Genomic DNA, 26,817 nt, shown 5'->3' on the forward strand with positions numbered 1-26,817 from the left:
TTAGTGGAATTCAAATTGTTTAAAAAAAAAATAAAATAAAAATATTGTTTAAAAATTCTTGTAAACATTTTTAACATCAATATAATAAAGCTCTTTCATTTTTCTAATTTTTATTAGAGGGCTCGATATACCATCATATTGTGAGCTAGTTTTTGTACCAGCTTTATACATAGGATGAGTGTCTCAAACTTTATATGTTACGGAAAATAAACGAAAAGCCGGTGAATATCGACAATCGCCTGTTGAGTTAGTTATTGTTGACAGTTGCAACCGCTAAAAAGTAGTATTTTCAACCGTTTAAAATATCCCGTGACTTTGCCACTAACTATAATATCCCTTACCATAGACTCGCATTACTGGAAAAGGGATCTTTATATGCAGATACATATAACAATTCCATAGAAACCACAATAAGTTAAAAAAGGATAAAGAACACGGCATGTCTTTGATACAATTCTTTAACTACCTACCTATACACAATAACTAATTTTTATATTTTTTATATAAATATATAAAATAATTATATATAAATATATAATTTATATTAATAGTACATGGAACTAACATATCTAAACTTATGTAAGTGCACTTGCTAATTGTTGTTTTTTACTTGTATGTAAATGTTATAATTTTAAAACCATATCATTGACTGGTTTTGTACATTTTTTTAAACTTTATGTATGTAATAAATTTTATAATTATTATTAAAGTGTACTTGAAGAGTACTAAAAATGAAAGTAATTTTATTCCAAATAACTATTACTAATCTAAATCTAAATTAACTGAATTAATTTGAATCCGGACCTGCCCGTCGCCATATTGGAGAGTACATCCTGTCAAATTAAGTGGTCCCATTTAGTAGATACAGAAATATCGTTTGTGTCATATCCCCTCTCTTACATATCTCTGGTGGCTTCAAACAAACAAAAAAGGATATCAATCAAAATGATAAACGAATATAAAGTGACAAGTTTTCCGGCCTAGCCTATAGATGGCGCTTTTAAAATAAAGATATTGCTAAAAATTACAAAATGTGTTTTAATTTATTCATGTAGTCTGTGCAATAATAGTTACATAAGTAGGGGAGAAGCTAGGGAGGGCTAGCTTGTACCATGATCCACACCATTTTTTTTTAATTTGGAGCGAGGAACTCTCTCTGTTTCTTATGTCAAGCTCTTCTACAATCATCGCCATTCTGTCGTCTTAAAAATATAGTGAATTATTTTGTGAGAAGTAAGTATTTATAGGATAGATAATTTTCTTTTTTAATTGTGTTAACAGATATGGTAAATTAAATAACAGGAGTGGCGATTGGAAGTCGGAAAACGGCGGAGAACGTTATAAACCGATAAGTAGTAGTAGTAGTCTGCCCACGTGAGTCTTAACCAATGTTATATCGATTAGGTATTTTTTTACAACTCTATATATATATATAAATATAAATATATATATATATATATATATATATATATATATATATATATATATATATATATATATATATATATATATATATATATATATATATATATATATATATATATATATCTATATGTACATCCCCTCTTTGTGGAACTAATAAAATAGGTCATTTGAACACATAGGTACTTTATTTCACATTCGTAACATGAGGTTTGTAAAATAAATAATATAATACGTTTTATTTAATGTAAAAATGTTTCTAATATAATTTCCACAAAGTAGTAACGCCATTTATCCAGTAAAAAGGCTGAAAAACCATGGCGTTCTGTTGCAGTGGCCTTGAATATCATTGAGTATAATGGGAATATAAGCAAATGCAACTAAAAATACTGAGTTGAGAATGGAGATACCAATAAGTATGGATACTGATGCTTTGTATATAAAGTACAACGTGGAAAGGACGAATATAATTAGGCCCCAACTGAATAATTTAATACCAATTTCCCGGACTTCTTCTAGTTCGGATTCCAAACTTCTCTTTTTACCTAAAAATATATTTGTATATTAATATAATGAAATTTACGAGAACACTATGTTCGAGGAAATGCTGATGAAGGATATATTAAAACTAAAAAGGAGTGGAATGAAAACATTAACAGGATAAAGGAAGGAAGTATGCGAAATATTTATACAATATATATATATATATATATATATATATATATATATATATATATATATATATATGTAAAAATTGATATTTGATATCTCATGGTTTACTGTCATTAATATATAATTATTTTTATATGGGCGTATCATTGGTGTTTTCGAGAAAGGTTAAGTGGTGATCTGTTGTGACTTTAAGAGTCTTTTATGGTTTTATATTTATTATTATTTAAATCAGATTGAAATATATTTTATTTACGTTCTGTGTATCTTTTTTGTCATTGATTGCGTTGGTATTTCTTTTTATTTGTATCTACTCAACTAACCTATATCAAATTACTTAACAATCCTCCCCGTCTGCGACAAGCCATTCGGATATTCCTAATAATACCAGGCAGAAGAAAAGCAGCCAAAACTAATAACTTTTTAACCATCATCATAGCCGAAAACACCATCGCCAGAAGAATTAGTATTTTCATCATTTTCGTCAACATTAAGATGGGTACGATGTATAAATGGCGACGCTTTTTATGGCCTCGTGCAGATTTTGAGTTTTTATCTAAAAATGAATAGATCCAGTTAGTGTTGTTGATGTGCAGATCTATCTACAGATAAAAATATTGTTTATTTCAGGACTTGGCTAGTAGGTTTTGTTTATTTGAATAGTTTGTTATTAGAATAGGAGACAAACATATTTTATTTTCCTATATGGATTCGCCGATTACTAGGAATTCACTAAAAGTTGTAAAAATCTAAAAAAAGGTGGAAAAGTTCTAAAGGGGGCCTGGAAATAATGGGCAAATACTTCTGCAAGTGGAGACTCTAATTCAATGCTTTCAAAAGAGAAGTTAATTGCTTTCATTTGAATAAAACACTCATTTGAAACAAACAAACATCAACAAATTAGTACGCAATAAAATATGGATTAAAAATACCATAGTTACCCCAAAAACATCGAATTAGCTGGACCTGACATGAGATAACAAATATTTAAAAGATCATCTAACATAAAGTTGAACATAAGAGAGAAACTTATTCAAAATCATTGCAGCACCAACTAAAGGTACTTCCCTGATCCATTATACTATTTTAACTCTCGTTTCCTCGGTTGCTCAATACGGAACTTCAGTCTGATTAAACAGTCCATATGTAAAAAGGGTAAGTACTATAATAGAAAGTTTATGGACAATAGAAATCTACCGGACTGCTGGTCCATCAAAATACTGAGGTTACCAACATTAGTCCGTTGTGCAAAACAGCTATAAAATCAGTAAGTACTATTTTACAAGAGAAATTAAATATCACAATAATTGCATGATCTCAAGAATGGACTGTATGGCAAAATTTTTATCTTCAACGCAGGACATGGTTCTCGCTTAAAAGAATTCGAACTTGCACAAGTAGGCCAAGCAGTTGATTTCCTAATATGACTGTGAGAGAAATCAAACCATTCACTACATTATTGAAGAGGTACCAGGTTTTATCTGGTGTTAGTTTTTCTAAATTATCCAAAAAGCAATGGCTATTGTAGATGGTGGCTCCAATCTTTTTACATAGGCTTTCTTTTTCCCCTCGTACTGCTTGGCATATGTCTTAATCTGTCAGAATTAGCTGTGCTTTTTCGGTCTCTTCAAACCAAGGATTTAAATCTTCTTCACTTGTCTCGAATTCTCTTTCTGAAAAGATTTTTTTCTGCTTCTTGTAATACAGTATTTATTGTAGGCCATAGTTTTTTCCATAATAGTTAGATTGCCAGGTGAAACAGAGCTCCATGCGTGAGCGAAACGAAATACAACATCCTTCAAATTAAATTTTTTGGGGTTCTGTATTATGTTACCGTCCTCAGAAATAATATAGATGAACAATTTATCTTTATAAAAGGTAAGGTGTTTACTTTTTTGATAACATTTTGATCCATCGTCTGCAATAAAGGTGTGCAGTTTGGATATTCCCATCACTTGAGCTAAGTTTTTGTTCATTTGGGTGGTCGAGAGCATTGTCAACAACGAGTAAAAAATTTTTTGGGCAAGTTAAATTTTTTCATATACTTTTTCTCTTCTAGACAAATTCCTAAATTCACTAAATATCTCTCTCATGGTACAACTTTTAAATTGGTTCTTATAGCAGACTGACAGACACATGTTTTTAAAAGCTCTAGAATTTTTAGCTTTACCAATGACTTCTTCTTCTTCTTTACGTGCCATCTCCGCGACGAAGTTGGCAATCATCATTGATATTCTAACTTTTGAGACTACAGCCCGAAAGAGTTCAGTTGAGCTGAATCCAAACCATTCTCTGAGGTTTCTCAGCCAGGACATTCTTCTTCTACCTATGCTGCGCTTTCCTTCAATCTTTCCCTGCATTATTAGTTTTAGGAATTCATATCTGTCATCACGTGTTATATGACCCAGATATTGTAGTTTTCTTATTTTTATGGAATCCAGTATCTCCCTGCTGTTCTCTATTCTTCGTAGTACTTCTTCATTGGTTATTCTGTCTGTCCAGGAGATTCTCAGCATTCTTCGATGTGTCCACATTTCAAATGCTTTCAATTTATTGAGACATTGTTTATTTAAAGTCCATGTCTTTACACCATACAAAAGCACAGAAAATTACATAACACTTTAGTACTCGTTTTCTAAGATTTAAGCTGAGGTCTCTACAACATAATATTTGTTTCATATTATTGAATGCATTTCTATAGATTGTCTCAAACTGACTAGTCTGTACAGGGTAAATGCACAACATCGATGCCATACATAAACTTGTATTAAAATAAACGTCACTTCTTACTACTTAGCCCAATCCATCTTTTGTGTTGAGGGTAGCTTAAGTACTAATGCCCACTAACGACCCTGCCTGGCTTCCTTTTGTCAGTGGTTCTCAAACATAAATAATATTTGCTACAACATACTTTGGTTAAATTAAAATAAAATAGAAATTAAGAAATTCCTTTTATTTATGTCACACAAGCAGCTTGTTTTCAATTCTACAGTATGTGCTAGCGATACAAACCATTTGTTTATAGATTTAAATAAAATCGAATAAAATAAAACTAAAATATAAAGAAACATTTTATTTATGTATTGTTCCGTTCAAAAGTTAAGGGGGGAAGGACTTTTAAAAACCTCACTGTATATGTTGGCAGTAACAAAACGTAGAAATATCCGAAAATAAAACTAATAAATAAGTTGAAAATAATCGAAGTCATTGTATTTAATTTCGTGTGTAAGTAGTCGTAATTGTATACCATTATATTTAGTTCCTTTTTCTGTCAATCGCTGTCACATTTAGTTTCTGCTTCACTATCATCATCATCATTATTATCGTCACTGTCATCACTATCTCCGTTATGTATATTTATAATAATTGGTTCGATATCATCCAACAAATTGTCAATTTTCCACTTTTTTTATTATTATGTGGTTTACGTAGTTTTTCCATTTCTCTGACGTAATGACCTGGTACGCTTTTCAGCTTCTTTAAAATTCGCGTTGTGTCCAGCTATATACGGTTTCACTTCCCTCCAAACCATTTCAATGGGATTGAGTTCACAGTGATAGGGTGGGAGCCTCAGAATCTTCACATTGTGCTTTTTGGCAATATCTTCTATTATGTACCTGTCATATTTTGCTTTGAGGGTCTTGACTACATCAAGTAACTTGCATTTTACATAGTCTTCTTTAAAAAATAGGTCCTTTTACAGAAGCCATCCTTGAATATCTTTTTTTAGTGTTGAACTGTTGGGAATTTGTTCTGACTTTCTGCTGTGATAGGAGGCATTGTCCATTACCACAACAGTTTTTTTGGCAAATTTAGCATTAAGTTATTTTCGAATCAATCTTCGAAGGTCGGTCCATCCATTTCGTCGTGGTAGTCTTAAGTATTTTTCTTTGCCAAAAACATGGCAACGTCTTGGCGAAATTCCCATAAGGTTAGCATTGCATATCTTACCCTGTACAGAATAGTCACTTTGAGACAAAGTATAGCCTTTTCTATTCTAACTCTAATTTCTTTGGTATAATCGTTTGTTTCATTAATGTTTGCCCCTAAATAGTTATTATTCTGAACTCGTTCTATCGTCTTATTGTTCACGTGTAGATTGATGTATCTAATATTTTTCTTTGATATAACCACGCATTTTGTTTTCTTTATGTTTAGTGACAGACCAAATGCTTCACTCGCTGCAACAACTTTATCTAAAATCCTTTGTAGATCTGTAATATTTTCTGCTATTAGTATTATATCATCAGCATATCTAATTTCACGTATGGATAAGCCATTTATTTTTATGCCTGCTACTTCATCTTCTAATGCTTTTTTGAATATTTCCTCTGAGTATGCATTAAAGAGTGATGGCGACAAGACACAGCCCTGTCTAACAGCTCTTTTGATTTTTATTTTATTGGTTTTTAAATTATTTATTCGACTGAAACAGAATAAGAGGCAGACAAACAGGAGTAATCCTAGTCGCGGGAAGAAGAAGAAGAATTATTTATTCTTGTGTGGTTCATGCAATGTGTTCTTGCATGAACCACCAGTAGAGAGCGTTTTCCATCTTTGGACATTCACCAACTCTTGATAATTTATGCTTTCCTGGTCCAGATTCCATGTCTTTACGTAGTCCACCATCTTTTGTTTTCTTAAGATCGTGTGTACTCGTATTAGCCCGTTCAATTCCATATTATTTTGTCAAGTAATTACTATTTAAATGGCAATAAGCCACAATTGGTCTAACAATGAATGTCAAGAAGACGAAATTTATGAGAATATCGAAAACTCAAAGAAATAACGAGAATCTTCTAATAAACGAAACCAACGTCGAACAAGTGGACAAATATGCATACCTGGGAACAATGATTAACTCCACAAATGATTACAATCAGGAGATAAAAATAAGAATAGAAAAGGCTAGAGCAAATTTCAACAAAATGAGAACAGTTCTATGTACCAGGGATTTAAAACTAAGAGTTAGGTTGGCGAGGTGCTATGTTTTTTTGACTTTATTTTATGGAATGGAATCTTGGACCTTGAATGCGACATCAATAAAAAAACTGGAATCATTTGAGCTGTGGGTGTACAGAAGAATTCTGAAAATATCATGGACAGAACACGTCACAAACAAAGAGGTTCTGGGAAGGATGAACAAAGAAATGGAAATTTTAAATTCAATAAAAACAAGAAAATTAGAATATCTCGGACATATTACACGTGGAGAGAAATACACCTTGCTCCAACTGATTATGCAGGGAAAGATCCAAGGAAAGAGAAGCATAGGGGGGCGTAGAATGTCATGGCTGCGCAACCTGAGAGAGTGGTACGGATGTACATCAAATGAACTTTTCAGACCAGCCGTCTCAAAAGTCCGAATAGCTATGATGATTGCCGACCTCCGCCGCGGAGATGGCACTTGAAGAAGAAGAAGAAGCCACAATTAAAGGATAAAGTACGTTTATTGACGTTTCAATTTCCACTTATTTAAGTTGCTATCATCAAGTCCTCGTAGACACTTTGTCTCAGGACCAGCAACTTCATGTAGAGTCTTACGTTGTCATGTTATCAAATCCACTGGTAACTCTAACATCTTAACATATAAGATCAAAGAATGTAAAATAAATTTAAACCCATAACTTTTAACGGGTTTTTACCCAGATATTTAGTGGCTCAAAACATGTACACCTAGACACTGATGATGGAATATGGATTCAGAAAATGTTTTGTTGTTGTGATATAGCCCGATTGGGTTTTTTAATTATTTACCTTTTATAAAGGATTTTAATAAATTTTTTGTTTCTTGAACTACTTTCTAGCTACATTTCAAATTTAACGCCAAACCAATTCTTCCGAAATTAGTAGGCTAATGCTTCAGTGACTGTACTATTACTTTAAACTCGTATGTGAACTATATTTTCTTATGTAGATAAGTTATACTTAATTGAGCAATTAAAATAATTGCGGGGTTAGCTTTTTCAATAAAATCTGCCGATCTAATTAATTTAAAGAGTAATTACTACTTAGTTAAAATTGAGTATAACACCATTAAACTGAATGAATATCGTCTTTATTATAAATAAATTTATGAAATTTGCTAATTAATTTAAAAAATTACTACTACGTTAATAGTACTTTCTCTTTAGCAACCTTTTTAAATATTGATAACCATATCGTATTGCATTTTACCGAGCAATTTGCGACGCTGCTTCTTTTAGTTAAATAAGAGAAGTTTCTTAGAATTTCGTAGTATTCGTTTCTGTAATAACTACTGAAGAATCTTTCTATTAGACTTTGTTCTGAGATCTATGAAATTCTCTATTTTTAATGTAAGATTCATGTTCATTAATTCTATATTAAATTGTCTTGGGGTTTCACTCAAATATGTGTACATCATCTACACCAGTTTTTCTCAAAACTTTTTGCCTTATAGATCATTTACCGATATTTTTGGTTTTTTGAAATTTATTCAATGCGCTCAAGTCTATTTAAGAAAAAAAGTTATTAACTATTTTGAAATGTTAAATATTATGTTTATATCAGATAGTCACAATTGATTGTAATGAAATAATATATAATGTGGTAATATTAATGTGAAATAATAATAATTATTTCGAATTTCGATTTCCATTTGGCCTCTCGGACTAGAAGCATTGAATAAATTTCTGATAGACATTAATAGTAAAGAAGAATCAATCAAATTTAACATGGAAAAAAATGACAACTATCTTCTTTTGCTGGATGTGTTACTCACAAAAGAGGATACAGGATATGCAACCAAATTAGCGGCGTGCGGTGACATTTTCAGAAGGGGAAGCGATTCAATAAAGGTATAAAAAATATTTTCTTAAGACGGTTATCAAAATATATACCTTAATAGGTATATAACAATAGGTATATAATACTTATAAGGACTAAACACAAAAAATATAAAAAATTACCTGTAAAAACGATGGTCTCTTTAAACTTGAGAAGAATAGTTATATTTAAAATTGTTTTTATATTCGGAGAAATTTTGCACAACATGGTTTCAACAATAATTAATTTAAAACAAAAAGAGAAATCAAACGATTTCTACTTAGCGAAACCGAATTCAAATCTTAACCACTGTGTTTCCTAAAATTTGCGAAACAAACAGCTGGATAAATTACTCGGCAAGGGAATCTAAAATTGCATTCCACAAGCCGTTCATCCTGGTCAAAATTCGTAGTGAATTCAGTTTCTGGTACTTCAAACGAAGTAAATAACAAAACAGAATGACGGTATTAGATTTTTGTTTTAAGGAGGTGATCATCTTACTGTGATTTTATTACTAATTCCAATTATAAACCTAGAGACCGCTGGAAAATAGTAAATTTCGAAAGAAACAACTCAAGATCCAGTTCGGTACAACCTGATCTACCTCCAGGCGAAATAAATCAATTTTTTACTACAATTGCAGAGAATATAATTACATCTCTTCCCACTAATAATGTCGATGTCCTTTTTTAATTATAGAAATTATCCTTCTCCGGGCAAGTTCTTTTTTTCGTCCCATTGTGGAAGAAGAGGTCTCTCAAATAATAAAGTTTCTTAGTAGTTCTAATTGTAGGGAAGTTCACGAAATTAATAGCAAAATTTTAAAAGAAACTTACCGTTTCACTCATCTTATTAATTCTATCAACTGGAGTATTTTCAGAAGTACTAAAATACTCAAAAGTATTACCTTTCTACAAAAAAGATGATTTCTCAAAAGTGATTGAAAAGGTTATCAAACAACAATTTTATTCCTATTTTGAGTCAAATAATTACTTTAGCAACTCACAATATGCATTCAAAAGTAGTTATTTGGTAGAAATATTCGAAAAACTTTTGTAATTATTCCTCGGAACACTAATGTTTCACGGAACAACTTTTGGGAAGGACAATAGGCTAATTTATAAAAAGGAAAAAGTCTCAATGAGTCAAAAAACCCTAGTAAGTAAATGAAATAGGTGTTATTAAATATGTTAACAAATAGTTAAACTTTTACAAATTCAATATTTATTAACTTACCCAAATATTGCAAGGAACGGCCCTTTATTGTTTTCATTGGCACACGCTGCTTCAAGCCTATAATACAAAGTAGGATAGAATAGAGCAGCGAAGACTATTACTTTTATCATTTTAAGAGCCACAAAAAAGATTAATGATAAAGTGAATTTAATTTTAAGAAGTTTGAAAAAAATGATTTTTTTCACTTTTTTTAGTATTTCTTTATCTTTTAATGCCAAGTCTTGCCCAAAAACTAAAACAAAAAGCAACTATTACAATTTTGTTTTACAACAACTATTACAAAAGTTTAGGAATTGAAAGTTTTAATTCATATTTAATAACAACTTTTCAGCTTAAAATATTTTATTTGACTCTTCCACTTTCAAGTAATAGGGTGGAACCTATGAACCTATATTTCAGTAGTATCTAATATATATATATATCGTAATATGGAGATTAGAAAAAGCAATATTATTAATTATAAAACAAAGATTATTAAGAAAATAATGAAAAATTTTTACGTACAGCACTATAAAATTTTATTTATTTTGATAGAATTATGACTGCCAGATTTTATACCAGATACCGTAAGATAACAGTAATTCAATGCTATGCTCCCACAAACACATCTCTCCACGAAGAAAAAGACATTTTCTACGAACAACTAGAACAAAGGACCCAAGTAAACCAAGGTGATATACTAATAGTGATGGACGATATGAACGCTAAAGTTGGAGAAGACAATATTAACTTAGAAACCGTAATGGGCAAACATGGCCTAAGAATGATGAATGAAAACGGAGAGCGCTTTACAAATTTTTGTTCCAGTCATAGTTTAGTTATTGGTGGAACGATCTTTCCACATAAAAATATTCACAAGGTAACATGGACTGCACCTGGCCATACAAGAGAAAATCAAATAGACCACATCGCTATATCAAAAAGATGGAGATCATCTCTTCTTGATGTACGTAATAAAAGAGGAGCAGACATCGCAAGTGACCATCATCTCGTAACTGGTACCATTAAAATCAAGATGGAAAAAAACAAAACCACGCGAAACACCAAGAGACCAACATACAATCTAGATAAACTAAAAACGGTCCCAGGAAGACATATGTTTAGAGAGGAACTTCAACTCAAAACAAGAGAACGTGAAATAAATAGCTAGGAAGATTTCGCAGATGTTTTGACAGAAATAGCTGAAGACAAACTGGGTAAAAAAGAGAAAGATAGAAAGGGATGGATATCAGATGAAACATGGAATCTTATCGAGGAAAGAAAACAACGAAAAAAAGATATCCTGCAAGCAAGAACTGTAGAAAGAAGAGCACACCGACAACAGGAATATCAAACAATAAATAAATCAGTTAAAAGAAAAGCAAGAAGAGACAAAAGAAGGTGAGCCGAAGAACTGGCAAAACAAGCAGAAACAGCTGCTCAACACAACAGAACTAGGGAGCTTTACCAAATTACTAGACGACTAACACAAAAAGGGTTCAACTGTTCGAACATTGTAAGATCCAAGACAGACGAATTACTTACTACAACAGATGACCAAGTAGAGAGATGGAAAAAGCATTTTCAGGAGATGCTAGGTATTCCCAGAGATAACGCAGACGAAATTGTCGAAAACCCGCAGAATATAGACTTGCATATTTCTTGCGAAGCCCCTTCCAAAACGGAGATAATAGCAGCTACCAAATCTCTGAGAAACAACAAGTTACCGGGAATCGATAACATTACTGCTGAAATACTTAAAGCTGATCCGCATCTAACTGCTGAACTTTTGCTCTCCATAATCCGAGAGGTGTGAGAAACAAACCACATTCTAGCGGGCTGGAAAAAAGGTAACATTATCAAGCTTCCAAAAAAAGGCAACCTCACACTGTGCAAAAATTGGAAAAGAATAACCTTGATTACTGTCAGAAATAAAATTTTCACGACCATCATACTGAAAAGAATAACAAACAAGGTTGAGTTTCGAGCTAATCAAGCAGGCTTTGGACCAGAATCCTCCTGCATAGACCACATTAATACTGTGAGGGTAATAATGGAACAATCGGTTGAATGAAACACACCCCTATACATGATTTTTGTTGATTTTGAACGTGCCTTTGATAGCTTGTCTCACGCTGCTGTATGGAAAATTTTAGAGCTAAGAAAAATCCCGCAAAAAATAACTTCTATTATAAAGTCACTATATACTGATGCGAAATGCAGCGTGACACACAATGGAATCAACAGTGACGAATTCGACTTACTTACTGGAGTTGGACAGGGATGCGTGCTTTCTCCGTTTCTTTTTAACATAGCTATAGACTATATTCTCTCCAAACTAGACTCCGACACAAGAGGGATACAATGGACGTTAACCACACGCCTCAGCGATCTAGAATACGCGGACGATATCTGCCTATAAGGTCAAAGGTTCCAAGATCTGGCTTACCAATTGGAAACACTTTCCACTGAAGCCAATAAAATAGGTTTGAAAATCAATATTAGTAAAACCAAGTCCATGGGAATAAATACAAGGAACAACACGCTATTTACCGTGTCGACAATATGCAGATTGAAAATGTGAAAAACTTTACGTATCTTGGAAGTGTCATAACAGAAAACGGAGGTACAGAAGACGATATTCGTATGAGGATACGAAAAGCTCAAGCACGCTCAATCCTGTTTAGAGATCTGGCGAGTCTACTACAAGAACAAAGATCCGCATATTCCAGTCAAATGCCATGTCTGTTCTACTCTACGGATGTGAAACCTGGAAAGTGACAAACACCCTCACAGACAAACTGCAGGTCTTTGTTAACAAATGTCTACGAAGAATTGTTCGTATATTCTGGCCTAACACCATCAGAAACGAAGATCTGCTACACCTGAGCGAACAAAAGAGGGTACAAAATGAAATTAAGTCCAGAAAGTGGGGTTGGATCGGTCACACACTCCGAAAAAATAGTTCCAGTATCGCAAAGACTGCCCTAGAGTGGAATCCCCAAGGGAAAAGAAAAAGAGGTCGCCCAGTACAAACTTGGAGAAGATCCATCATGGACGAGATAAGAGGCCAAGGAAAGTCTTGGAATGAGGTGAAGGCCTTAGCGCAAAATAGAACCCGATGGCGCGTTTTCACTGAAGCTCTATGCTCCACTTAGGAGTTCAAGAACCTTATATATATATATATATATATATATATATATATATATATATATATATATATATAATATAAAATTAGTTTTTCTTGGGTTTAGGTTCAATAAATTGTATTATATGTGGAACTAGATTTTATTTTCCATAGAAATCAACGTTTCGGCAGAAAACCCTTGTCTTTGTCAAGATTTAAAACGTAAAATGGGACACTGACATTATTGAAGTGTCAACTTCATTATTGTCAGTGTCCCGTTTTACGTTTTGAAAAATTTGATGAATTTTATAGCTAAGTTTCAATATAAAGTTTAGATTTTCATTCAAAATTTGTGCAAATTTTACTTCTTAATGTTTATAAACAATGGAGATATGATTTTTTTTAAATAGTCCCTAACTTCTTCCTATTGGTCATAGAAAAAAAGAATCCTTTGTTTTAATGTGAATTTTTTTACTAGCTATCCAATGATTGTACGTACAAGTCTGTAGCTTGAAAAATATAGAAGTTATTACAATTGTTTATAATTAAAATCATACCCCTTTTTCAAACGTTTATTTTGTAAATAATTTCGATGAAAACGCAATATGCATTTCACTTCTGAGATAGGTTAAGTCTTAAAGAATCCTATGAAATTTGCTAAATGTGTCTAGTATCATTCATAGGGCAAGTTCAATAGTTTAAATAATTAGCCTCAGGGATAAATAAATTAAATAACTTTTAAACTATTTGACCGATCGAGGGGAAATTTCGCACAAATTTAAAAGACTCCTCGATGTTTACATGTATTAATAACATTTTATTTTGTTAATAAAAAATTAACAAAATTTATAAATCAGTGCAAAAAAACTGCTTTTTTGCAAATATCTCCGTGCATTATTTATCTTATTTTATTCTTGATATAAAAAGATGATATAAATATTGTTTATTTAAAATATAAGGGAAACAACTTATAGACAAAAAATAAAATTGTGACCATAAATTAGTGTTAAAAAAACGCAAGGTAAAAATACGAGTAACTTTTCATATATTCGTCATCTAGTAACCCTCACCTATGACTTAAAAGCTTCAGATATCTGCGAAACATTTTTCGACCTTTTTTTTTAAATAGACTGGGCTATAAGTCTACTACCAATCGTATACAAGATAATAAATATATATGTATATATATATATATATATATATATATATATATATATATATATATATATATATATATATATATATATGTATAGCATCAATATAATTATCGTAATTTAAAAGCATAACGGACATGTCCTGTTATCAGTCGCCCATTCTTTCTTGGAATTTGGTGTGCAGTGGCAAAAAAAAGAAGGTCATTTGATAATAAAATAATAAAAATAATTTATATTAGGTGTATAAGTATAGTTGTAGGGTCCAAGTATATTTTACAATGATAATAAGGATCAGAAAAGAGTTTATATTCACAAGTGTGAAAAGAGGAATGCTAACTGGGAAATTGCAGAAACGATTTAACAGTATAGTTAGTGTACTAATTAGTTGAGTGAAAAAAATAGTTTAAAAGAAAATCAACAGTTGATCATTATTATTTATTTCAACAACAAAATGATGTATTTACCTTTTGCATAGTCAATTTTTGAAAAATCCAATTTCCTTCCTCTTATAAATTCATTATCATTCGACGGCACAATGGCTAAATAATGATTGCTCAAAATAATGGTCAATTTCCTCCTAAGAAATTTGTAAAATTTTATATAACTATCATCCTCTTTGGTGTAACCCTGGGAATCATCATCAGTTTGATTTCCATTTAAATTACTTCTTGCACTCACAAAACTATGATCGGTCCAATCAGCACTATACGTCAATTCGTCAATGTATTTCACAAAACCATATTTCGCACAAAACAACAAATCGTTTGTTTCTTGGCACTTTGCAAATGCCTCATCGACATAATCGTCTGATCTTATAAAAGTTTTAAAAATCGAAGCGAATAGAATTAGCTTGTACGTTGAGGATACATGCATATTAGAACAGTTTAATGTCTTGACTAATGAATGTAGAAATGCCTTATTGGATTTAATATAAACTTTTGGCGCCGGTAGTACTAGGTTAAGGAAAACGGTACCCTGGTTTTCCGTCGTTTCTAATTATTGGTATTAGGATGACTATTTAATTGGTGATTTTATGTAAATTATCTTGATGTGAATTACGGATATGAATAGTAAAGTTTCATTAGCAGGAAGATTTCTATACGGGGTATTTCAATATGAATTTTTATAGAAGAACTTATTATTATTTATTTATTGTATGCAACTTGACTTATTTACATTTAAAAAGAAAAAGACAGTTAAGATTTGATTTCACGTACAGGGCGCCTGCGCATCCGCTTATACGTATTTCGGCCTAATAGGCCTCATTAGAACGGCTTTAGCAGTCGCCCTGAACGTGAAAATAAATCTTTTCTGTCTTAGGAAGCAACTCTAACATGGCTTCGTATAGACGCAAATAGCGACATCTGATAATAAAATCCGTAAACTAATTTTCGAAACCAAATTCAGAATTTTGCTTTAATCTGTGCCTTCTAAGAATTGCAAGGCAAAACAGACGTTAATAAAGATGTTATTAGAGACATGGGGAATCTAAAAATTGCATTTCACAACATATCTACTCAACTAAGCAAAATTCTTAGAGAATTAGTTTCTTGTATAACTTAACAGATATAACTGCAACGTTCAAGATCACTTCATCGATAAAGGGAGGAGCCAATAATCAGTTGTATGCAGGCACCCGAAGCGTAAACATCCATATACTTAACATTGAGCATAAATTTTAGTGCGTTTGCTACGTTGTCAGATAACTTCGTAATTCGTGAAATAGTTATTGTTTGTCGAATTTTCATATTAAAAACTAAGATGTTCTAAGAGAATCTATTTTTATAAGCTTATTTCCATAACCGTTGGAAACAATTTGTTTTAACTAAATATCGCAATTCTCAATATAAAACAAATTTAGCTTTCTAATTTAATAGACTTCCATTCATTCAGTTCATTTTAATGATTATGACTAATAACTTCAGCAAATAACATATTTTATCAATTACCCACAACATTTTAACTTTGATATTAGTGATCTGATAATAAATATGATTATAAACTCATTACAGTAATGATGGAGTATTAATATTACAGTTCAATACCTCTAAAATAATATTCGATTAGGCAACACCGCATCAACCAAAATCTGTCGTGTTTGGTCGTGTTTGGTCGTGTCAAATCGTTACCGTTGCAGTTAAATCTGTTTAGCTGTACTCGTACAGAGTATATCGGAATAAAATGGAAAAGACAGTTAAGATTTGATATCACATACAGGGCGCCTGCGCATCCGCTTATACGTATTTACATTTAAATGTACATATATTACTATATTACATATATTACATATTATATATATTACATATTACTATATTACATATTACTATATTACATATTACTTATCTATTCATAACATTTTTTAATATCCCTTACACTACAGTTAAAGAGGTCTATCACAGATCTTTATTAACGCATTACACTGATATTGCATATAGTTTATTATTGCACAAGAATTATATTGACTACAAGAAAATAGGTTATTACTGTTTACCCTTAGGTTGACCTTTGGCACATGAAACCTAATAAAGTTGATGCATGATGCATATTCCAAGTTTGGTCTGACTAAAGCGTTATATAGTCTAATGGTTGTGTTTACACTAAAGTGTTTGGAATTTCTTATTACAAATCCCAATATTTTGTAGGCCTTATTAACAATATTTATATAGTGTTCATTAATTTTCATGACTCCACACTTCTTAATATTCAAGATCATATTGTTGTCCCTAAACCATTCCACAACTGAGGTCAGGTCCTCCTGTAGTAACTGACAATCATTTGGAGTATCTATAGTCTTAAAAAGCTTAAAATCATCAGCATTGATCACACTAGAAGAAAATTTAAGAGATTGTGGTAGTAAGTTGACAAAAATTAAGAAAAACAAAGGCCCTAAGGTGCTCCCTTGGGGGACACCAGATGTAGCCTGAAATTTATCTGAAAAACACCTACCAATTTTGACTCGTTGAGACCTTGATTCCACATATGATTTTATAAATGTACAAGCATCATCCGAAAAACCAAACTTATGTAATCTCGATAAAAGAATGCCATGGTCAACCATATCAAATGCCTTTGAGAGTCAGTCATTATTAACTCTAATTGGAGTTTATTATTTATTGCCTCACTAGCAAAATTAGACAGAATGCATAGATTACTACTTAGCCAGGGAATTAAGGATATTTATAGGACGATAGTCTTCTATATTGTTTCTATTACCTGATTTAAAAACTGGAGTAATGGTAGCTTCTTTGAGTTTGTCTGAAAAGGTGTTAGTTTTAAGAGATAGATTAAATAGATGTGATAATGGTTTTTGAAATATATCAGAACATCTTTAAAAGATATAGGCAGGGATATTATCACTACCAGTGGCCTTTTTTGGCTTTAAATTTCTTATACTAACCTTCACATCTTCTTCACTAATAACTGAAAGGTTAAAAGATCCCTGTACCCTGATGTGTGGATGATACCAGATAAATTGAGCTAAAATGATGAGAGGAAGCCATGGCAATATCCCGAGGGCCTGTATATGTATGATCATTTAAAGACATCTCGTGAGGAAAACCGCTGGTTTGTATCCTACTTCTTATGAATATCCAAAAACTATTTGGGTCATGCAAAATGTTATCTTCAATATTATTTTGATGCTGCATAAATTCATTTTTGATTTGCTTTTTAATAGTATTTCTAAGACTCTTGAATTTATTGTTATCGACAACACTAGCTTTTCCTATTTTTTTTATGTTTGCTTAATTTGTTTTTTTGTGTAATTTTTTTAATAATGGCTTGATCAATGCATTTCCTCGGTCATCCACTCTTTTTTCTTACATTTGGTTGTTGTAAGTACTTTCTTAGTTAGCTCCAATATAGAGGTTTTGAGAAATTGCCACTGCTGCTCTACGTTGCAATTATTTCTTGGGTTTCTATCTAGATTTGTGTTGATTTTGTGTTTCAGATTTTCTTTTGTTTCTTCTGACTTTAGTTTCTGTTTTTTAAGTTTATTGTTGTTGCGGCTTTTTTGCGTCTCTTTTAGTTGAAGTTAAAACCTAGCAATAAGAGGATACATCTGCTCCTGGATATGCCTTTACTGCCTGAATTGAGTTTCGATATTTGTGTTTCATTAGGATGCAGTCAATTTGATTTCTGATGATTTTGTTGTCTGTATCAGCTGGCGATTTCCATGTATAAAGGCGTCGCTTAGGTAATTTAAAAAATCTATATGCGGCTGTAACATTATGCTCCTGACAAAATTCTATTAGGCGGTCTCCTCGGTCGTTTCGTTCAGCAAGCGCATATGGTCCTACATTAGGGTAGCACTTTCCTTCTCCAATTTTTGTATTAAATCACCCATGATCACTGTTATATCTCTAGATGCTGTGAGATGTAATGTTTTTTGAAGTTCGCTATAAAAGTTTTCTATTTCTTCTTCATTTTTGTCAGCAGTTGGCGCATAAATCTAGGCGCGTAATATAGATAATTGTTACATATTCTTTTTATTTATATTATAGGAATAAAATAATTCCGAAAGCTAGACAAAAAGTCAAAAGAGTGTTTCTTTAATATCCCGGCCAAACTTCTGACTACAGCCCTAATAAACTGTATTGTTATATATATATATATATATATATATATATATATATATATATATATATATATAGTTAATTATATATAATGTTAGAAATGTTTTATTTATTTCAGTCATATCCTAACTTCGTCAGTTGGAAAACTACTGACTTATTGACCTACTTGTATATAGAGGTCAATAACGCCTAAATAAAACTTGATCTTGTTTAATGGATTATCAGAGATGATATTAAATATTTCGGCTGTGCACTACAGTGAATAATGAAAGGAAGTTTGATAGTGCGCGATAAACCCAAAATAAAATGTATATTTCATTGAAGTATCGAATTCTCAAGAAAAGAAATGCGAAATATAAAAAATTCTGCGTATTTATTAATTTTATAATGTTCAAAACGTTTACACTTCCGACATAAGCGGGGTTTAGAAGGATTCCTCAAATATTTATTCGCATCAATAAACTATACAATATTTATGATGATTATTTTCTCAAGGTCATTGATGCACCCAATATTTTTTACCTAATGTGTGCCAATACCCAATTTTGATATTTATTTGCTTATTCTACTATATTCTGTTATGTCTTTTTGTTCAAGGTTTTCTTTGTTTTTCAATAAGTTTTTTTGAGTATTCTAACTATATCATCGCCATCTATCGCCATCAGTTTATCTCCGCTCTGTACGCATGCACTCCCACCGCTAAGTTCCACTTCCATCGATGAGCACTGGAGGTGAAAGACAGGCAACGGTATAAAACAAGAGCTGCTGCAAGAGTAAATCGGGTTCTATCAGAGTATTTATTTATCGTATGGCATACAATAAGAACACATAATTAAAAATCAATATAAAACGTCACATGGAGTACTATAAACGAATATTCGCAAATAGAGGCCGTAGCCTCTATTTGCGAAAGTGTTCTCCCATAACAGCAAGGTCATAAACTGCGAAGTTGTCCCAGGTAAGTCCGCGATGAATAAATTAAAACAGTAAGGGTGCCAAAACAGATCCCTGTGGCAGCCCATTGGACACTTTTAATGTTATCCATTGTGATTTGAAAACGTCTGTCGGCGAGCATGCTATTAATGAGTTTAGTTACCTTATGACACGGGCTGGCACGGATTAGTTTGCAGATTAGTCCTTGTATCCAGACAGTATCGTATGCAGCTGATAGGTCAATGAAACTAACGGATGTTTTTTGCTTCCTTAAAAACCTGCTTCATTATGTGTTGTTAGGAATAGGATCTTGCTCAATAGGTATCAATTCAAATATGTTTCTACTAATTCTGTTCTAAACTGAGCGTTCCAACAGTTTATAGACACAACTCAGCAGTTTAATCGCTCGGTAGTTTTGGGGCTCCTTTCCTTGATTTCTATCAGAGTGTTAATCTGGAACAACTCCACTGGTCCTAGGGTGTTGAAGGCCAACCGCTTCTACTAGAGTATTGATCCATTGACTGCTTTAAACCAGTCTCGGAGTGTTGATCTGAGACATATCTATTTCGTGACTAAGTATTGGTCACTTTCTGCTCCTTACCAGATCCGTCCATCTTTAAGCCAGATCATTCCTTCTTCTTAGCGTGTGTGTATGTGTGTGTGTGTGTGTGTGTGTGTGTGTGTGTGTGTGTGTGTGTGTGTGTGTGTGTGTGTGTGTGTGTGTGTGTGTGTGTGTGTGTAGGTGTGTGTGTATGTGTGTGTATTAACAGATCGTAATTTCGTTTCTGTTTTTATGACATTAATATTGTATTTATTTTTCGCAGGTATAAACAGTAAGTCATAGCGTCGTCGATACCGTCGCCAGGAATCACATTTTAATTTTTATTGTACATAATTTCCCAGGATCTTATTTTATTTAGCTATTTATTTATTTCGAATATATTTTTATTTAAATTAAATCTGTGTTTTACTGCGTCTGATCTACCTACCTAAAAGAGCTACCCGTCAGTTTATCAAATGTTTTATTTTGTTTAATATAGGATCTTTCTACAGTGTTTCTCAAAGTACTTGGTAATTTATTTTTTACAGGTTTATTTAGAAGTGTTTTCCAGAGATATCTACTACGTTAGCTTCTACCTTGTTGCAAGATTGGTTGTTCCCCTTTTGACATTTATTATAACTTTTCCCCTCGCAACTCGATAGGCATAACTTACTAAAAACTTATTTAACACACTCAAACTTTAGAATATTTCTTGAATACTTCTTTTCAAATAGATGATATGTAATCTACTTAATCTACTTCATTTCTAGTGACACCGTCTGTACCTGGACATATCAAGTTTTTACCGGGAGCTTTTGTAAAAAAAATATGTAAAGATCTTCTCTTTTTTACTCCTATTTTCGTGTTGAGCTCAAGTTTTATTGCACAGCGGGCTCTCAGCCCACAAAGGAATAATTCTTACCCAGAATTATTCCTTCTACCTGCAATATCTTCGTCGGATATTTATACCTCTTCATCACTATGTGAACATGACGCAGGCCTAAGATTATAACTCTTGTTAAGTTTTATAATAACATTAGTTTCTTATGTTTCTTCTTCTCTGACCTCACAACTCAGGGTGAGTTTACATATACAGGCAATATATCAACAAAATAGCCAAACACATAAAAAAGAAAGGAATCACACCAGCTTTCAGAACAAACAGCAACTTAAATCAAATATATTAAGAACAACAAGAGGCTTAAGAAAAAGTAGTTATACAGTGGTGTATACAAACTTAAATGTGGCGACTGCCCAAAAACTTATATCGGTCAAATTTGTAGAACTTTTCATAAGAGTATAGCAGAACACAAAAGGGCTTTCAATAATAGAAAAACAGATTATAGATCGTTCTAGACCATAATCATTCTTTTAATGGCCAATTTCAAATTCTTCACATTTAAAATAAAGGCATTAGGCCTGTTTTTCTTTATTAGAATCTATGGAAATTAACAAATGGAAAAATACAGATACAATTTTGAATGACCAACTTGAGACAAATAGTTCTCTCCTTCTCAACTTATTCACTTATCCAGTTGAAGTCTATAAAATATAAAGACATACAAAAAATAGATCACTTGAGATAAACACTCTGCCGAAACAACTCTAATGATAAAGTATAATAAATTTTGTGGAAGTGTTGAAAACAAAAGGTTCAAGTGTTTTATTGTTAAACTAATGAATGTATTAATTTTGTGAAAAAATTATATAAGAAGTACAAATGGATACGCCAATGAGTTTATTTCCTCTTCAGCAAAATGAAATAGCGATAATATCAAGAAACAGTTTAACTGATTAGTTAATAGTAATTATTTGATTTAGCAGGTAAGATTTTAATTGTTATAGCCATTTTGCTACATAATATGAGTCTTACTTTTATACTTCTTACTTAATAAATTAATTTTTAATAAATTTAAAAGTTTGAGAGAGAGAGAATTGCGACCCTTAATCAATTTAACCTACATAGATACAAGACCTACATAGTTTTATTTGGATATTTCTTCTGTCTTTTTTCTGTTAATTTTCCGGTCAGCTTAATGTTTGTCTCACTTATGCTAAGTTCATTATACCTATACGGAATACTATCTTATTTTCTCTTCTTCTTTTGATACCGTATCCATATTCAGATGTTGTTAGTCATTAGTGTATAATTTTCTGAAATATTGTTTTACTGACTGCTCCACTAAATAATTCTTCCACCGTGAGTCCACCGTATGTCCACTGCCTAGCATTACGCAACCATAAGAGCTTCTACTGGCCTATCCATCTATTTCCTTCCATATGTACTACAAGATATATTATTCATCGAAGTGGTGAAATAATTTTCAGTTAGTGTGATATCAGTCTGACTGTCTAGATAAACAATATTATTTATCTCGGTTCTCTGTCAGTGCTTTCAGTTCTATCGAAGATTTTTCTTTTCCGCCTTCTATCCGCTATCTATGCCTTCTTTCCGCCTATCTCTTTGACGTGTTCCTTGATCGACCTCATTTTCTAGGTCTATGAGTATTACAAACTAAGACATATTTGTCAATTACACTGACTTGTGCATAATCCATTTTTACTTTCTCATTACATTCTTGAAAGATTTGCTTTTCTTTTGTAAGTAGGTCAATTTTCCTCAAAATTCTCTTAACAAAGATCTGCAGCCGCTGACTTCGTATTTGGGACCCTGTACATATTAAAATAATAAAGAAGCCAAGGAACGTTAATATACGATTCTCATTATTTGAAAATCTTATTTTAGAAACAACCTAAGTCAAATTTTGGCGATTTAGAGTTTATAACACCAACATGTATTTCTGTGATTTACACATAATTTAATGCAGAATACACCCGTAAGCATAGTTAATTTTATATCGATTTAAAATATTCATATATTTCTGAAACCACCTTAGTCCCGGACTAAGGTTGTTTTTGCACTAAATTGTCAGTTGTCATTTTGCATATTGACGTTTACCATAACCTATAAAATTCATAGTTTAACTAGTGTTTGTTTTTATTGCTGCTTAGCGAAAAGTCGTCTGTATATTGGAAGAAAAACGTTCATATTTTAATATTATTATAAATAACGATCAACCAACCACTAGTGCTGAAAACGCTAAGGATGGAGAGCCTGCTACTAAAAGGCGTAAGGGAATTAGGAAATCGGATGAATATCAGCGTAATGTTATCAGAAACTCTAGATTTAAAGGGCAAACATATATTAACTATAAAAATAAGGACATGGAAGCAAAGAAAATAGGACCTGGGTGCAAGTAAGACAATAAAAATATAATACTTTTAATACCTACATTTTGGTAGGCCACAAATTGACACATGCAATGTCTATGAGGAGCTTAATTTAAAAATTAAAAGCCTTAGTCTGGGTGAAATAAATGAAAATGGTGAAAGCCATACACTGTCGCCGAAGTAAAAAAATTTTACACTGCCCCACATAATCAGGTTGAGGAATGCATTCAAAGAGATGATGTAGAAGCAATCGCCTTCGATTTTATGCAGAACCTTCAACTTCCTGCAATTCCTGTACAAGACCTATTTTATCTGTCGAAGCTTATCGTTATTGTTTTTTGCATCACCAATCAACTATGAAAATAGTAGAGGTGAAAATCAACTATTACCTCCGATTTCGGTGAACATCCATCGATTTGCATAAAAATTTGGGATTGAGTATATTTTACCCTCAACTTCAAAAGTGACATATGCTCAACTTGCGCTTTTTGCATTTTAAGGGGTGAAATTCACCCCTTTTGTTAAAAATGGTTAAAAATGCAGATTTAAGCAATCTGGCATCAGTAATATCGGTTGATTAAATAAAATAAATATTTTGCAACATTTATAAGCATGATTTATGATTTCAATTAATTTTTCAGCCCTTTTAGCAACTATCCCTTAAATCGAAAATCATGACAAAATAATTTTTTATATTTCTGAAATATCAAATCGCATGTTAATATTACCCAAATAGTTTCTTTAATGTTTATATTATAATTTTTAATTGACTGTGAAATATCAACCCTTAAAAACCACCCACTTAAAGCAGAATCGTTGAAAAAATTAATTTAAAAAAACTTTAAATTATTTGAATAATACATTACTCAATCGAAATCTCCTTTACTGAGTATTAAAGTATTTATTTATTTATTGCGTAATTTTGCACCCTTAAAAACTACACCTTGTCATAAAAATAATGGCAAATGTTTTTTTATTAGCTTTAATAGCTTTAATCGTTTAGAAACTTTTTTATTGTTTATGATAAACTTTATTAATATATTCCAAACTTTATTAATATTATTCTTTCCACATTTCCTGAACAACTTTTTCAGTGCTTATGTGACTTATAGGTCTTCGATGTGTTGTAGTTTACTCATATTCTCATCTTTTGCACTTCCGTACAATAATATTGTGCAGTACCTGCCAGCTTCTAAAATGGCATCGATATCAGCGGCTTTATTATAAAATATATCGACTTTCTCTCTCAAACCAGGTCTTTTGTCTAGAAGATCGATAATTTTTTTCTTCCCTTTATTATAAAGCGCAGAAGTCGAGTCACATCCAGAGAAACAATGAGAGAATAGAATATATACTCCTATGCATGGATAATTTAGTTCTAAGCTTTATTTTTTTTTTCTAAACGATTCATTTATTAATTACATTCGCTTAACAAATAACATGACACATTTTTCGGCTTAAAATAAAATAAAATAACAATTTTTTAGTTTCAGATTATAGTTGTTAAAATGCCGAAATACAACTCCAATATCTTCACTTTAAATCCCATGTCTACAAGACTTGTTTCCCAACAAGACACAGGATTACTCTTACCAACATACCACACTAACTACTACGTTTACAATGTTGGTAAGACTCGTGTAAAGGTAGTTGTCAAAGCAGGAACAAGGGTTTTGTGGACTAGAAATGTCAAAACTATAACATTAGAACCTGGCCAAGAAGCTTACCTCGATATGTCCAAAACCAAGTGCCTTGTTTCAGGTAATGGAACTTTTACATGTATTTCTAATATATTTAGTTTGGGTAAACAATTAAATGTACTAGATTTAGATAAAATACTAAACTTAGTATTTTTGTCAGTAATTTGTAGCCAGTCAGTCATTTTTTGCAGATCCCCAGTATTAATTACAAGGTTGGTCAATGCAGAAAAAACGTAATAATTCATACCTTCTTATCTGAATTTTCTTCTTCTTAGGGTGTGTGTCCGTTCCGAACCTTGGCGATCATTCTGGCTATGATGACTTTGTTGGTCGCTATGCGGAATAGCTATGTTCAGGTCTTTATATACCATGCTCTCAGGTTAGCAAGCCAGGATATTCTTTTATTTTCCTGGGGCTCTTTTTCCTTCAATTTTACCTTGCGAAATGCATTGGAGTAGCTCATATATGCCTTGATTTCTCATTAATTGTCCCAAATACTGCAGCTTACGGCCCTTCACTATGTTGACCAAATCCGCGGTTGTGTTCATCCTCCGTAATACTTCTTCATTAGTGACTTTGTCTGACCATGGTATCTTCAGGATCCTTCTGTATGACCATAGCTTAAAAGCCTGAAGTTTTGATAGAGTTTCCGTCTTTAATGTCCACGTTCCTACTCCGTACAGAAGCACTGAGTACCTATAACATTTAAGGAGCTTTATTTTTGTTTTTACGGTGAGGTCATGGCTCTTAAACACAGAGCTGATAGTCAACAATGCACTTTTTGCCTTTCCGATGCGACATTTAATCTCTTGGGTATTATCCCACGACTCATTGATTAGAGTTCCCAAGTTGTTGTATTGTGAGACACGTTCAATTCTCATTTGGTTCACATACATATTTGCTCCAGTTATGTTTTCCTTGCTGATGATCATTAGCTTGGTTTTGCTGGTGTTTATATCCAGTCCATATGTTCTACTTGTTTCCGTTATTTTGTTCCTTAAGTTTTGCAGCCCCTTCTATGGTATTGGAAAACACTATTATATCGTCTGCATACCTCAGGTTATTGAGCTTGACTCCATTTATTGAGATACCTTTATTAATATCTTTTCGAGCCTCTTCAAAAATGTGCTCCGAGTACAGATTGAATATCAGTAGTGAAATTATGCACCCCTATTCCACTTCTCCTAAGATTTTGACCTGATCTGTATATTCTTAATCTATTCGGAGCACCGTTGATTGATTCCAATACAGGTTAGCTATTATTTTTGGGTCTCTTCCGTCAATCCCTATCCTCTTCAGCAATTCAATCATTTGGTCATGCCTGACTCTATCGAAAGCCTTCTTGTAGTCAATCAGGCATACAAAAACATTATAGCTGACATCTTTTCATTTCTAAAACAATACCTGCAAGCTAAACAAAACTTCCCTCGTACCAACGGCGTTCACAAATCCAAACTGATTGGGT

At 32.2% G+C, this 26,817-nt stretch overlaps 1 protein-coding gene and 1 long non-coding RNA gene across 3 annotated transcripts in view; one reads left to right on the forward strand and one right to left on the reverse strand.

Annotated features, from left to right (window-relative positions):
• Positions 1–1,613: 1,613 nt before the first annotated feature.
• Positions 1,614–15,248, reverse strand: LOC140444742 (uncharacterized). Its single transcript, XR_011951329.1, has 3 exons — positions 14,838–15,248; positions 2,415–2,647; positions 1,614–1,967 (listed from the first exon to the last, which is right to left on the reverse strand). It is a non-coding gene; the product is annotated as an uncharacterized lncRNA (long non-coding RNA).
• A 6,937-nt stretch (positions 15,249–22,185) lies between these two features.
• LOC140443128 (uncharacterized) overlaps positions 22,186–26,817 on the forward strand; it is a 32,883-nt gene continuing 28,251 nt past the window's right edge. Inside the window, exons 1-2 of one of the 2 annotated variants that reach the window (XM_072534213.1) lie at positions 22,186–22,245; positions 25,140–25,413. In XM_072534213.1, the coding sequence (XP_072390314.1) occupies positions 25,161–25,413 (253 nt within the window). In that variant the 5' untranslated portion in view covers positions 22,186–22,245; positions 25,140–25,160. The remainder of the gene's footprint in view (positions 22,246–25,139; positions 25,414–26,817) is intronic. The other variant, XM_072534214.1, reaches the window with a different exon arrangement.

This window comes from Diabrotica undecimpunctata, chromosome 6 (assembly GCF_040954645.1).
Source record: "Diabrotica undecimpunctata isolate CICGRU chromosome 6, icDiaUnde3, whole genome shotgun sequence".
NCBI lineage: Eukaryota > Metazoa > Arthropoda > Insecta > Coleoptera > Chrysomelidae > Diabrotica > Diabrotica undecimpunctata.